The sequence below is a fragment of the Choloepus didactylus genome, chromosome 8, assembly GCF_015220235.1.
Source record: "Choloepus didactylus isolate mChoDid1 chromosome 8, mChoDid1.pri, whole genome shotgun sequence".
NCBI classification, from domain to species: Eukaryota; Metazoa; Chordata; class Mammalia; order Pilosa; family Megalonychidae; genus Choloepus; species Choloepus didactylus.
This window is the reverse complement of record NC_051314.1, coordinates 481,630-496,002: the sequence shown is the minus strand read 5'-3', so window position 1 is coordinate 496,002 and position 14,373 is coordinate 481,630. Positions and strand designations below refer to the sequence as shown.

Below are 14,373 nucleotides of genomic sequence, written 5' to 3'. Positions count from 1 at the left end.
GCTCTTATGCAAGCAGAGCCTGTAACAATGACTTTGCCGATAACTGTGCAAACATTGTTGCCAATAAGTGGACGGGCCAAAGACACTCGTGTTTAGCCTAGAAGTGCTTGTGCACAGCACAGCACACACAAAAGTGGCATGCTTATTTGCAACAATGGCGTTCTCTCTGGAGGAGCCCACTGTCTGAAGAGTTACATAAATTATTGAGGCCAGTCACGTGTGTAGAGAACTCAAACTCCCCTGCACCACCCTTGCCAGTGACAGAGAAAGTAGCATCAGTAATAGAAGGTGCAGGAGCCCACGGAGGCTGCCTGGTAAACCAAGGGCTCCTGTGGAGGAGGACCCTCCCCTGATGGCAAGAGCACCTCAAATAACCTCGGACACCCTGTGGATGGATGAGGGAGAGCGTCAGAGCAGGCAGGGGAGCTGCGAGCCGTTGGGACGGTTATGTCTGAGCCTGTGCCACTCTCCACAGGCACTGAGAGCTGGGCTGCATGTCGTGGTCCGACTGGATGGCACAGGAGGAACGGCCACAGCTGGTAAGGACATACGGGGTGAAGCCCTGTGGGAAGGTATCTGGGTTCAAGCACAAAGCCCCGATGCCAGAATGACAATCTGGCACGTTCCAGCCCATACTACATGCACACCTCCGGAAAACCTAGAAGCCAAAAATTGGCCAAAATTAGATGGGTGGCTGAAAACCACGACCAGGCAGATCAGCTACCCCGTCTGTCAAAACACACGGTCCTAAGACTGTGCAGGACTCAAGCACAAGGTTATGTCTCCCTTTGAAATAAGGTGACGTGCTTGTGGCCTGAGTCCCGTCCCACGTGTGCTTGACGAAGGCACCTGCTACCCCATAACACAGGGCCGATACTGCGGGGAATGAAGGCAGACAGCCTACAGAGGATTCCTTCCTCTGCCGGGTGGACGAGCGTGCCCACTACCTGTGTAGACGCTGCTTTAGGCGCTTGTGGACTTCTGGACGGCAACAAGAGAATCAGGCTTCAGCAGCACAAGGCCCCGAGAGACCTTCCCATATGCGTGGGTGCCCACGACATGTTGGCAGGGACAAAGGCACCCACCAAATCTGGGGGGACTTATGCTGGACAGCGCCACCCAAGAGGATGGGTGTTCCCGTTCCCTGGGGACAGGGAAAGGCTCTGGCAGCCATGCTGTCTCCTGCTTTGTCGTGGAGGCCCCAGGGCTCCGGTTTACAGATGGCCTCCTCCACGGCCCTGGGGCAGAGCTCGTACTCCTTTCATACCGTCCCTCCCGACACTGTGGAGCCCCAGGGGCTCAAGTCCGGGTCACCTCCCTGGGGAGAATCAGTGCCCGAACCACCTGGTCAAGGGCGGCCTGCAGCCTACATCGGACCAAGCGGTGGCCGACACCGTGCATTTTGTCCCTAGATCAGGGTTTCTAATCTTTATGGTAGAAGGAGATGAATTCCTGAAATGGGCAACTAAGGAGGCTGCAGTGCGCAACTAGACTGAGTGCTGGGGGTAGGCGGTGCCAGCTGCCTCCGGGGATGAACAGCATCGCCTTTTAACCCAACAGGGCGGGCTCTGGGGGTCGCCTTGGCTGATCTTCCCCTTGACTTCCGGAGGCCCGGGTGCTAGAACACGCATCCTCTGCTGCAGAGCCGCCTCCAGAGGTGCCCTCGGTTGCTGCTCGGGAGAGTTCGTCGAGAGGGGCGTGGAGAACGTAAGAGCGGGTTTTCGAGGGGTGGAGAGTGAGGCCATAAACCAGAAGCCATAAGTTCCTCAATAAGGCAAAGAACTCCCCCCCGCAGATGCATCTTACTGCGCACACACACGTTCCTGAGGACGACAGCTCTCCGCACTGGAACCTTCCCGCTACACAGCAGGAGCTTCAAAGAAACCTGTTCACGACTTTGCAAACCCCGCCTTGGCTCTGCGTCTTCCTCGTTCTCAACCCACACAACCCCTGCAGCCCCCTGGGTGGCACCGAGCGCTGCTCGACAGTGCACAGCTGCCCAGGCCCAGCTTCCGGTCTGCAGGTTCCCCAATAAACTGTCACCATGTTGTTACATGGAGTGGCTGCTTCGTTTCTTGGTTTTAAGAGCGAACAAACCCTGGCGGAACCATTCTGTAGGTGATTCCTCAGAAAATCACACACATGACCAGACAGCACCACTCCTAGGAGCACACCCTAAAGACCTGACACAGGGATTCAAGCAGGTGTTCACACACCAGTGTTCACCACAGTGTTACACACAATCGTCAACAAATGGAAAGAGCCCCAGTGTCATCAACAGATGAGCAGAGAAGCAGAGTGTGGACTCCCACTTGGCCGTAAACAGAAGTGAAGGCCTGGGGCCTGGGGCAGTGTGTATGAACCCCACATGCTGAGAGCGGCAAGACAGACACAAATGGACACCTGCCGTATCATTTGTCCTACATGAAATACTTGCAATAATCAAATCCACAGAGACAGAAGCAGAACAGTGGGTACCAGGGGAGGGGGCAGGAGGAATAGGGGTAATGGCTAAATGAGTCTGAGTCTCATTTGGGGTGATGAAAATGGCCTGGAAACAGTGGTGAAGGTTACAGTCTCGTCAACGTACCGAATGCCAAAGCATTGTACAAAATGCTTAAAATTACTTTCATGTTACTTACATATTACTACAACTTAAAATAAATTATTTTTTAAAATGCAAAAAAAAACTCAACACGAAACTAATAATAACCAACTACAGAAATAAAGACAGAGGTCTCTATGGATTGACACGAAAACATCTCCAAGATACCATGTGAACTGAAAATATCAAAGCGCTAAAGAGCGGAAACAGCTGATCAGCTGGTTTTCACGTGACCTCCTAGGCCCAGAACGAGGGGGCCAAGCCGACTGATGTTACCAGGAAGGGCCCTCCTGCTCCGCCTGCTGCTGGGACCCCTCGTCCACCGACCCTGCCCCACGCCTCCAACCCCCGGGTGACAGCTGCCTCGGGATGGGCCCCTTCTGCACCTGCCCACCCCGTGCGGCCACATTTCGGATGAGGAAATAGGAGCCCCACGGTGCGTCCACATTCCCCAAGGCCGCCCAGGCACCGGCTAGGGGCAGAGCGAATGTGGAGAGCCATGGCCAGCAGACCTCGCAGGGTGAGCACGGTGGGTGGGTCACACTGCCCTCTGCCATGCCCACCCCCCTCACGTGGCTCTCCTCTCCCCCTCGGCAAGCCGAGGCCAGGCAGACGTGCCCCCCGCGGACGGCAGCCTGAGGCCACCAGCACACTCTCCCCGGAAACGTGCACCAAGATGGGCAGAGCCCAGGGGAGCAGCCACGCTCCGAGGGGTGCAGGGTTGGGCCAGTGTTGGGGCCACCCGGGTCCTGGTGGGCCTGAGGGGCGGGGAAGGCACCCGCAGGGCTGATCCCCGAGGACAGCAGGAGCCCAGAGCCAAGAGGTGCCTCCAAGAGGAGGGCTGGGGGCAGGGCAGGGGAGGGCGCACACCCACCCCCCACCCACGCACCTCCAGCAGGCGGGAGATGGCGTCGGGCTGGGCCCGGGGGCGGCTGTCGTAGCAGGGCCACACCACCCGGCGCCGGCTCTGCGGTGCGCTGCTGTCGGGCCGCTCCTCCTCGGGAGGCTCAGGGGGGCCCCGGGCCAGCTCCCAGTCGTACGGGGGGCCCTCGGCCAGCGTCTCCTCCGTGTAGAAGTCCCACACCTTCAGGTTGGACACGTTGCTGTAGGGCCGCAGGACCTGGGGCAGCAGCGGGCGTTGAGGGTCTGGCTGAGCAGAGCCGCCCCCCACCCCGCCGGGCTCCCACTCACCTCCGCGTCCTCAGGTGCGTACAGGTAGTTGTAGAACATGGGCGTCTTCTTGCTCAGCCGGTCCATGTGCTCCCACACGGACCTGCACACCTGCTGGGCCTTGCGGTCCCCCTTCTCCTCGTACAGCAGCCCTGCAGGCGGCAGTGCTGAGCCCAGGGCCCCTCCCCAGCCGCCACAGCCCCCAGCCCCCACCCGGCGCCCCATACCCAGCTCGATGCGCTCATAGTCCGAGTCCAGCAGGAAGGTGCGGAAGCGGCGGGACACGTGGTGGTAGCTGAGAAACTTGAGGTAGAACTGGCTGAACTCGAACTCCATGGGGAACTGGAGATGCACCTGCCGGCACCGGGTCACCGCGTCAGGGGGCTCTAGAGCCCCTGTCCCTGTCAGGCAAAGCCACTGCCCCGGCCCCCCACCCCCGTGCCCTCTCCGCCCTCAAGGCCCCCACCTGGTGCACACAGTCCAGGAACTGCAGGAAAATGGGTGCGAAGCCGCTGCTCTGCCCAGCCAGTGTGTGGGCCCCACGGTGGCTGAAGCGATGGCCGAAAGACAGCCACTCCTTCTCCACCAGCAGCCGGAAGCCCTCCAGGGTGCGGTAGAAGGGGTCTGACAGCAGCTGCACCAGGGACACCACCTACCCGCCCGCCCGCCGGTCAGTCCCAGAGCCCCCTGGGTCCCACCCCACCCGCCGATGACTCCCAGAGCCCCGAGGACTCGCCCACCCGCCCACCCCGCACACACCTGGGTGGTGATGTCCCAGCCGTCCTCCAAGCTCACGAGAACTGAGGAGCCCGAGTCCAGGAGCTCCACCACCAGCACCGACACCTGCAGCAGCTTGTGAATCTGCCAGGGCAGGCCGCGGCCTCACCACCTGGGCAGCCCCACCCACCCCCAGGCTGCCTGCCTGCCCCACCCGGCACCCAGCCCGCGAAGGCTCCCATCCCACGCAGAGAGCCCCGAGCACTGCCCACCCTGGCTGCAGACGACTGCCACGTCCACACTGCAGCCTGGCCCGTCTGACCTGGAGCCAGGGCCCAGGTGACTTCTGACCCACCCAACCGGGCCCCGCAACCACATACGCCAAGAGCCACAAGGGGCTGTGCTGGCTCCTCCCTGGGCACACACCAGGCCATCGGGGGGCACAGGCCTGTGACCACTGCCCTGCCCGACCCCACCCCCAGCTCCCACGACAAGGAGGGCCGTCACATGCTGGGCCAGCGGCTGCCCTTGCCCCCCCAGCGCCCTTCACAGCCAGGGCCCTGCCGACGCCAAGCCACTGCCACAACATCCGGAAGGGAGCACACGGCTCGTCGCCTTTGGCCTCGCTCCTGTGCTCAGGCCACCTAGGCCCCCACGTCCCCACTATGCCACCAGAACGTGCAGGGAAGCCTGTCGCTGCCTCCCCCACCAATGCCAGCCTGCTCCCCTCCCTGGACCCACCCTCCCTGTCGCCTCCCAGCCACCACAGCCCCACGCGGCCCCTCGCAGGTGGGAATGGGCCATCACCCCATCCTCCCGGTGGCCCACGTTGTCAGGAAAACAAACAAGAGCCCTGCCCACGGTCTCCAGCACACAGGAGGCACCAGGCGGAAGAAGTCTCCGCAGACCCCTGACCCCTTGCCTCTCCTCCTCCTTCCCACGCGGCCCCCACCCCCCCCCGAGTGCCCCCAGGAAACCTGGCTCAGCCACTCCGAGTCCTCCAGCGAGCGCAGGTAGGAGGCGGGGCCAGGCTCAGCGGCTGGGCAGCCAGGGACGCAAGCCTTGAGCAGCTTCTTGAAGCTGGCCTTCACCTGCCGCACCTCGAAGACCTCAATGGGCACCAGCTCCCATTGCTGCAGGGGGTCCGGCCGCACACCCTGGGGAGGCGCCAGCTGCTGAGACCTGCCCTCGCCTGTCCTGGCCCTCCGGACCCCGTCCCCAGGTCCCCCTGGTCACCTTGAGCTGAGCTTTGTCCCCGACGATGTAGAGCGCTGCACGCTGGGGCCGCAGGAAGCCTGGGTCAGGGGGGGCCCCATTGGGCTGGGGGGGGCCCAGCATGTCTCTCCCTGCCAAGCGGGAACCCACGTCCACGCCCACGCTGGAGCCCCCGCTGCGCCCGCTGGCTCGGATGCTGCCCCACTTCCCTGCAGGAAACAAGGCCAGGAGAGTGCCGGAGTGGGCCGGGGCAGGGGTGGGGCTCGGGCGGGGGCTGTGCCAGGGCAGGGCCGGGTCTGGCGGGGGTTCATCGAGAGGATGGTGGTCACCAGGGACTAGCGCTGGGGCAGGTCAGGACCGGGGCTGGTCAGGTTAGTGCTGTGGGGGCCAGGCAGTGACTGGGGTGGCTGGGGGTCTGCACAGGGGCGGTTAGTGCCCGGGCGTGCTGGGGGCCTGCTGGCGGCCTGCACGGTACCTCGGGGCGCGGTCCATCTGGAGACCGAGGCCGCCATGGGAGTGGACAGCGTGGTGACCCTGGCTCTGGGCACTGGGGGCACAGCAGAGAAGAGGCTCAGGCCAGCCCGGGGCCAGGGGTGCCCAGCAGGGGCCTGCAAGCCAGAGGGGACCAGGCCGTGGGCAGGGGCCCCCATACGTCCCTGGCAGTGCCGAGCCCTGGCCTCGGGAGAGCAGGGAGAGGTGTCATCCTGGCTGGCAGAGGGGCTCTGGCCCTGGGCAGCTGGGAAGCACAGGGACCTGTGGCAAGAGAGCACTCTGCTTCCCCTCCTAAAGCCTCTCCCCCAGCTCAACCCACTTGCAGCAACTTCGCCCACCCCTGGGCTCTCCCTGCACCCCTTCCTCACACCCTCTCCCCTTCATCCAGAGTTGTCTTTCTCAGAGCCCTGCACCCCTCTGGCTCCAGGGGCATGGAGCTGACCCCAGGCATGGCCCCCAGCCACACTACCACCTCCGCCTGGGACAGACACAGCAAGGAGGTCTACACTGGGCGCCGGGGAGCAGAGAAACGGCCCCGACTTCCAGAGAGAAAGAGACCATAGCCCAGGACAAGGGACGTGCAGCCCATGGACACGCACAGACCTGGACTGAGATCAAGGTACCGAGGCCACCCAGGGTGCACCAGGGCTTCCTCCACCCACACGGGGAGGCTCCGCGAGGAAGCGGCGGCTCCAAGTGGCTGGGTCATGCCTCCCAGGCTCCCCCACCCCTGCAGACCTCACGCGGGCAGAAACAGGGACAAAGGATATCCTCAGAGACAGAACACAGAACCCCAGCACAGGGAACAGTGGGGGGCCCTGTCCCTGGCACCCTGCCAGTGCTGACCCCAACAGCCAGCGGCCGGTGGGCTTGAAGCTGGTCAGGCAGAGGCCCGAGCGACGTGAGGGGCAGACACAGCCTCTGGGATGGGCTGGGGGGTGGCCGAGATCACAAGGCCTGGTGGACGAAGCTGGCGGAAACGGGAAGGCAGGACAGTGTGTGCACGACATAATCAACTTAGTGGCCCAGCTTTTTATCTGGAAAACCAAACCCGGTTTCCAAAGAAAAAAGGGAACTAAGAGGAGTAAGTGTCCTGGGCCAGCAGAGGCTGCCGGAAAGGGGTGTGGTCTGAGACCCACGACCAGCACCAGGGGACACCGCAAGGGCCTGTCCATGACCATGAGGCAGGACCTCGCTTTGCGGATCCACAACCTCAGGCCCTAACAAAGACCAAAGTGACCACCTGAGGTGAGACCGACAGGCCAAGCAGGACCCCTGGGCGGGCACCTGGGGGGGGCACCTGGGCAGGCAACTGGGGGAGCACCTGGGGTACCTGGGGGGGCACATGGGCGGGTACCTGGGGGGGAGCGTGGCGGGCAACTGGGGGGAGCACCAGGGAGGGCACCGGGGGGGGGGAGCTGGACGGGGGCACCTGGGGAGGCCAGTGTGGGGAGGCCAGCATAGGGAGGCTCCCTTTGGCCACTGCACCTCCACCCCCGACGCTCCAGAAACCGCCGAGAGGTTTTGAGGAAACACAGGCCTGAGCACAGAGACTCAGGCAGCGCAGCGCGCTGCTGCTGCCCCGACAGCCACTGTCCTCGAGGTGCCTCTCTAGGTGCCAAGGGAAGATGTGGGCACGCAGATGCACACACAGGGGGCTGGGGTCGGGATGCCGGGAGCCCACGCGCGCAGCAGTTGGCGTGGTGAGCACCGCACGGGGCAGCTGGATGCGGGAGGGACGCGGCCTCAGGGCCACGTAACTGGACAGTAGGAAAATCAGGGGTCCACAGACCACACCTCAAGGAGCACCAGCCCGGCAGGCCAAGTGTGAGAGGATAAGGGGCCGCCGGGCACAGGCAGTTGGCCTCACGGGACACAAGAGCACGGCTGGGCCCTGGCCCGGCCTCCCACGGGAGCCGCTCTTCCTCCTGCCCCCACAGCCACCAGCACACGTGGGCCTGACCACAAGGGGCCACACGGGACCACCACACAAGAACACCATCTGTGACCTCACAGGACCACCGTGTGTGACCGCAGGGCCCGCCCCCTCCACCCACGAGGTCGCGGGACAGGAAGAGGAGGCTCGGCTGGCACCGCGAAGCCCTGTGCGCCTGCACCCCCGGGTCAACAGCCTGTGCCCTGGGGCCATCCCCAGAGCCGCAGCACCATGGGGTCCCTGGAGCCGGGGGCTTTGGGGCTGAGGAGGCGAGGAAGCGGTGAGGAGCCGCCCCCAGAGCCTCACCGTGGCTGCCCAGGTGGGCCGAAGAGAAGCCGCTGAGCGTGTTGCGCCCGGACGTGTCGGCGTGACGGGGCGTGGCGCCAACCACGGCCTGCAGGTACTTCTCCTGCTCCAAGCTCGAGTCCGCCTGGGGCTGGCCTGGCAGAAGGGGGTGAGTGGGTGGCGCAGGCGCAGGCACAGCCCCCCCACCCCACCCCACCCCACCGGGCCAGGGAAGGCACCTGGGGACGGTGCGTTCTGGGCCTTGAAGAGGCCGACGACGCCCTTGCCGTGCAGGCCCCCGGAGCGCAGCAGCACGGCCTTGGAGCGCTCACTGCGCCAGCACACCACAGGGAAGCGGTTCTGCCGGTAGCAACGGGAAACACGCTGCAGGGCGTTGTCCTGGACGCTCTGGGGCACGATCAGCAGCCCCGGGTAGCTGGAGGCGAGGCAGGGACGTCAGGACGCCCCACAGCCGACGGCACCCTCGCCCACAGCTCTGGTCAGCTCCGGCTCCTTCGGCCTCACGCCCACGGCAGGGAGGCAGGAGGGGGTGCGGAGCGGCCCTCTCCCCCGGGTGCTCGGCTGCTGTGGACCCCAGACCACCTGTGCTTGGCCGGCCCACCTCCATGCACCCCTGCACTCACCCAGCCCCAGCGCCAGGCAGCGGGGACCAGGCAGCCACACCCGGGGGTGCCCACACCCAGGGGTCCCAGCGACGGCCCTCGGCCGCGGGCCTCACCTGCGGCATATGGCATACATGCGGTTGACCGGGGAGACGCGGAACGGCTCGGACTTGGCCCGGCTCAGGCTGCTGCCCAGGGTGCCCAGGCCGAGGCGCTGGTAGTCGCGGCAGCAGGCCCGCTCCACCAGGCTGCTCAGCGTCAGGCGCTCCGCGGGCTTCAGGGCGGCGCTGGGGGTCAGCGTGCTGGGCTCCCGCTCCTCTGACACTGGGGCAGGCCGGCCACAGGGGGCGTCGCCCTGAGCCCCAGCTCGCCCCAGCCCCCCCCGGCCCCACCCGCACCCCCGCCTCACCCGAGATCTCGTCCTCCTGGTCCTCGGCGGGGGGCTGGCCCCGGAGCTCCCGGCTGGGGGAGCTGTCCTTCCTGCGCGCCACGTGCTGCCGCCCGAGGGTCTTCTTGGCGTTCTTCACCAGGTTCCGGGACAGGGTCCTGGGAGGGGAGGGGCCGGCGGGGACTGAGGACACAAGGTGCCCATGGGGGTCTGGGGTCTGTCCCAGGGCCTGCCAGTACCTGAGGGAGGGACCCTTGTCCTTGGGCACCCGGCCCGCCCGGCCTGGCGTGTGTGCAGCGCCCGAGGCAAAGGCGAAGGTGCCCCTGACGTCAGGGGGGTAGCGCAGCCGGTGCAGCTGCTTGCGGAAGAGCTCGGCGCTCTCGGAGCCCACCTCCTCGTCAAACGCCATCTTCAGCAGCTGGACCCAACAAGGACGCCCTCAGAGGGCTGCGGGGCCCTCTGTGCCCCCAGGCCCCATGCTGCCCACCAGGCTGCTGCCGTGGAGGCCAAGCCCAAGCCCACCACCCCTGCCAGGCGGGCGACCTCCACAAGATGCTCTTGGGCCGCATCACGCTAACACCCGGACAAAGGCCTGACAGCCTCCAGGTTGCAAAACTCTGGAAAAGGGAGCCAGGCCCCCCTTCTTGAAGGACCAGCCTCCTGTCACGAGGCCTTGGGTGGGACACAGGTGCCACAGAGAGCCGTGCAGACCCCCACTGCCCAGTGCAGAGGCTCCTCGCCCCTCACGCAGCACCCCAGACCAGCCTCCTCTGGGGACAGCTCAGGCGGGGTCCAAGGCTAAGGGGCTCCAACAAGTAGCCCAGCACCAGGGCCTGAAGCAGGAGCCCTACACGTAAAGCTGGAGCTCAAACACCCTAGGAGCAAACACCAGCTTAAAAAACGGTTCATGTGAACACGAGGGGGCGGCTGGCTGCAAGCCAGTGAGAAGTGGTTCCCAGCCCGGAGCCAGAGCCCCTCCCCCAAGCCTGGCGACCCCACGGGCATCAGTACAGACCCGGACAAGCACCACAGCAGGCGAGAAGGCACAGGCCCCTGCTCTAGCACGCCCACCTCTGCCGCCCAGACCCCCACCCTGGCACGCCCACCCCTGCCGGCCCCCACCTGGAATGTGCAGGCGCGCAGCTGCAGCCCATCCTGCAGGAACTGGTCCATGTGGGTCTGCACGCTGATGCGCTTCTCCTTGGTCAGGGCGGCCACGGGGAAGGCGCGCACCACCACCTGCTCCCCCACTGGACAGGCCAGGCACAGAGTCAGGGAGCACCTCAGGTTAGGAGCCAGGGCCACAGGGGGTGCCCGGCCCACCTCCCATGGGGGTCAGGGGGCAGAAGAGGGTTGAGGCTCACCCAGGGGGTCGGTGGGCATCCCCGTGAAGATGACCCGGTACGTGGTGAGGAAGATGGCGCCCTCTGCTGGGAGCAGGGCAGGGCCCCCCACAGTGCCCCCTGCGCCCTCCTCGCGCCCGTCCGGGAGCAGGTAGACCCGCAGACCGTCCAGCACGCACTCCTCACCGGGCAGCAGGCGGGGCCGCAGCAGCTTCGGCTGCTCAAGGAGGGCGAGAGGGGAGAGCGCCTCAGCCCACAGCCAGCCCCCGCACCCTGCCCCCCGCCCCCCGCCCCAGCCCACACACCTTCTGGATGGGCGGCAGCCTCCTGCTCTCCCGGTGCACCGCCTCCAGCGTCTCGATGTGCATCTGCACAATGTCTGGGGGCGGGGAGGGGGCGGAACTCACTGCCTGGCCACCCCCAGCCGCCAGAGGGGCGCTCCAGTCCCCCAGACCCCATACCTGGCACCATGACGTGCAGCCCCTTGAGGTGGTCGCTGGTGACCCCGCTCTCCGTGCAGACCTTGTCCACAAAGCGGTTGATGAAGCGGACCACGGCCCCGGCCACGTCCGAGGTCTCGGCATCCTCGAAGCCGCTCTCCGTGTCGTAGCTGTCAGCCACGCTGCCTGCCATGCTGCATGGAGAGAGCCGGTTGGCACGGGCAGCAGCAGCGGGCAGGGCGCGGGCGGGGCGGGGGCCCACCTGCTGGTGACCAGGCTGTTGGCGGCACTCTCGGGGTCGCCCAGCCCCGCGCGCTCCCGCAGCAGGCGGCTCTTGCTGCTGTCCAGGGGCAGCAGGAGGTAGCTCATGCGGCTGGCGTAGTGGACAGCCTGGCTGAACACCGTGCTCTCCTCCTTCTGCACCAGCTCCTGCTGCTTCACCCGGCTGAGAGTCGGCCACAGGCGCCGCTGCTCCGAGGCCACGTCCAGGGCAGACGGAGGCTCCTCGTGTACCGGGGCCTCCCCGACCTGCCACCGCACAGCACACAGCCCATGAGCAGGGGCCCTGCAGGCGCCAGCGCCCAAGAGGGGCTCAGTCTGGGTATGCCCTGCCTCCCCCAGCACAGCTGGGAGGGGGCTTGTCCTCAGCTCACCCCCTAGCCCCGGTGCACCTGTGAGGGGGGTTGGTCCTCAGAGGGCTCCAGGTACAGGGCTCGGATGTGGGTCTGCACGTCCCCGTAGAACATGGCCTCCCAGAACTGCGGCGTGCTCCACACCACGTGCTCCTGCACGCAGCTGTATGCAAACTGCGTCACCCCCGGGCTCAGCTTCTGCGGGAGCAAGGTGGCAGGTCAGCAGCTGCCCTGAGGGGCGGGGGCAGGGGGCCGCCCAGTACTCACCCGACAGAAGGCAGTGACCAGTGGCAGCAGGGCGGCGGCGGTGCCATGCTCATCAGTGGAGGTGCAGTCCTGAGGGCACAACAGGGAGCCTCGTCAGAACCCCCACCGATCCCCTCCACCCAGACACCTGCCGCCACCCACAGCCCAGGGCCACCCGTCTGCCACCCCAGGATGCCCTGCAGGTTGAGACACCTCCGTCCTAATTCCCCTGCACCCGCCTCTCTCGGCACCACCGTCACCAGCAAAGGGCAGCCCCTGGACCTCCAGTCTCACTGTCCCAGTAGGCCAGGGTCCTCCCCAGCTGTGAGCACCGTGGGGACAGGATCCCCTCTCCCCCCGCCCAACGCCATCATTGCAGTCCTGCGGGTGACTGAGCTTGCACCTCGGCTTGCCAGGCCTGGGCCAGGGGACCTGATCACCCCCTGGGGAGGGTAGTAGGTACGGGCGTTAGTGCCCTCTGCAGCCCCCCCGAGCCTGGGGAGCGAGGTCAAGGCAGCTCCCTTTTCCTCACCCAAAATGCCACTGGCAGGGGAGGCTTGCCGGAGGAAACCGCCTTTCTCCCAACTGCCCTTTCCCCACTTCCTTATCTTACCCACACACTCCCTTGTGCCAAGGCCACTCCTGCCACCGCCAGCGCGCATGCACCGTGGCCAGAACAACCCCCGCCCCGCTGCAACGGCTCCTGCGTTCTCTCAGAACCAATCCTAGCCCCTCTCCCTTCAGTATTGCCATTTAAGGCTGCTTCACCTCCTTTCCAGCCCTGCCCTTTTTACCAGCCTATATAACCTGTAATCACCCCTGAATAAATCTCTTTGGCGCATACTCCTACTGGATGAAGAGTGTCTTGTCCTTATCGCCGCCCTCCACACCTTGCACGCCTCCCGCCGAGGACCCGGCCAAGTCCTCCGCCTCGCCCTCGCCTCCGGGAAAGAGCCCCCGCCGCCGGTACCCTTTAAGCAGCCCCGAGAGCTGAGGGCTCAGCTACCGGCTGCCCCTCCCCCTAGAAGCAGTAACCGCGACCGCACAGTCCCTCACCTGCAGGCAGCAGTTCATCATTCGGACAACGAAGTCGAACTGCTGGTGGTCCAGAACCGCCCGGTTCTGCTGCACATGCAGGTGCAGCTCCTGGGTGAGGCAGCGGCGGGCAGCGCGCCCTTTGAGGGCCCTCAGCACGGCCGGGAGCAGCTGGGAACACGGGCCAGGTCACGGGGGGAGGGCAAGGGGGCCGAGCTGGGACACGGCACACCGTGTCCTGGAGGAGCAGGGGGAAGCACGGGGAAGACCCCGGCACAAGAGCAGGGGAGGGGAGGGGGACGGGGGCCCAGGAGAGCCCCCGAATGTGCTCTCGGCCAGGGGCGTCCAGGCCTGGGGTTCTATGGACCACTAGGAAGTGCCAGCCGTTGGGCGGAGCAGCCCCGCAGCCGGGAACTGCTGCACCAGCTTGCGAAGGCCCCCAGAACAAATGCAGGACGTCAGCGCAGCCTGCTCTCCACAGAGCAGCCCACCCACCACCACGCAGCTCCAGGGCCCCGTGGAGCAGGGTGGTCCTAAGCAGCACACAGATTCTGCCAGCTCGGCCACAGAGGGGCTCCGTGCCTGCTCTAGCCTTGTCGTCTTTAAAAGACAAAACAGCCAAGGCCTGCCACGGGCCCTTAGTGAGGGGCTGGTTCAGCAACCACAGCATGTTCACGTGGCAGAACACCACAGTGCGGGAGAAAGGGAGGCGCAATGGCCTGCAACGGGAAACCCCCAGAAGGCAGAGCAGCCCGTGGGGCAGGAGCCGTCCCGATTCATCAAGGAAGAAGAGCAGCACCCAGGGCTCCACTTCTGTGACAAGTGACAGTCCCCGGGGCCCAAGTGTCTACAAACCGAAGAACCCCACCCCGCCCTGGACCCGGAGCAGGTCTGTCCCTCCTGCCGGCCCCGCTAGGGCCTCCCCCAGGAGGAGCCTGCTCCTGGGCACTCTGGGTGAGGACGGAGCACCATGCCAAGCCCAGAGTTTCCTCTGCAAACCCTGCGGCCTTGGAGGCAGACGTGCACCAACTGTCTGCCCCAGGGCTCCCGCACGGGGGGCAGAGCCCTCCTCGGAGCCCCTCCCCGCACCCAGCACTCCCCTCACCTTCTTGGCCTCGAGCATCTTCCCCTCGAACACGTAGGAGATGCAGTTGCGAACCACCTCCAGCCGGCGGGCGCTGTTGGCATGGAGCCCACTGCTCCGCTCCAATATGGCAGCTGGGGGTGCAAAGGGCATGTTCACCCT

The 14,373-nt window shown here is 65.6% G+C and overlaps 1 protein-coding gene across 4 annotated transcripts in view; it reads right to left on the bottom strand.

Annotated features, from left to right (window-relative positions):
• Window positions 1-14,373, bottom strand: part of SBF1 (SET binding factor 1) — a 50,631-nt gene that overhangs the window by 27,127 nt on the left and 9,131 nt on the right. For 2 of the 4 annotated variants that reach the window (XM_037847759.1, XM_037847761.1), the window contains 22 exons: window positions 14,233-14,345; window positions 13,149-13,298; window positions 12,114-12,182; window positions 11,886-12,044; window positions 11,477-11,742; window positions 11,236-11,408; window positions 11,080-11,153; window positions 10,796-10,991; window positions 10,554-10,681; window positions 9,671-9,849; window positions 9,453-9,589; window positions 9,160-9,367; window positions 8,660-8,856; window positions 8,442-8,576; window positions 6,183-6,254; window positions 5,729-5,916; window positions 5,470-5,649; window positions 4,535-4,636; window positions 4,242-4,427; window positions 4,003-4,129; window positions 3,797-3,927; window positions 3,495-3,725 (listed from right to left, as the gene is read on the bottom strand). In XM_037847759.1, coding sequence (XP_037703687.1) covers window positions 3,495-3,725; window positions 3,797-3,927; window positions 4,003-4,129; window positions 4,242-4,427; window positions 4,535-4,636; window positions 5,470-5,649; window positions 5,729-5,916; window positions 6,183-6,254; window positions 8,442-8,576; window positions 8,660-8,856; window positions 9,160-9,367; window positions 9,453-9,589; window positions 9,671-9,849; window positions 10,554-10,681; window positions 10,796-10,991; window positions 11,080-11,153; window positions 11,236-11,408; window positions 11,477-11,742; window positions 11,886-12,044; window positions 12,114-12,182; window positions 13,149-13,298; window positions 14,233-14,345 — 3,401 coding nt within the window. The remainder of the gene's footprint in view (window positions 1-3,494; window positions 3,726-3,796; window positions 3,928-4,002; window positions 4,130-4,241; window positions 4,428-4,534; window positions 4,637-5,469; window positions 5,650-5,728; window positions 5,917-6,182; window positions 6,255-8,441; window positions 8,577-8,659; window positions 8,857-9,159; window positions 9,368-9,452; window positions 9,590-9,670; window positions 9,850-10,553; window positions 10,682-10,795; window positions 10,992-11,079; window positions 11,154-11,235; window positions 11,409-11,476; window positions 11,743-11,885; window positions 12,045-12,113; window positions 12,183-13,148; window positions 13,299-14,232; window positions 14,346-14,373) is intronic. The other 2 variants (XM_037847760.1, XM_037847762.1) reach the window with 1 other exon arrangement.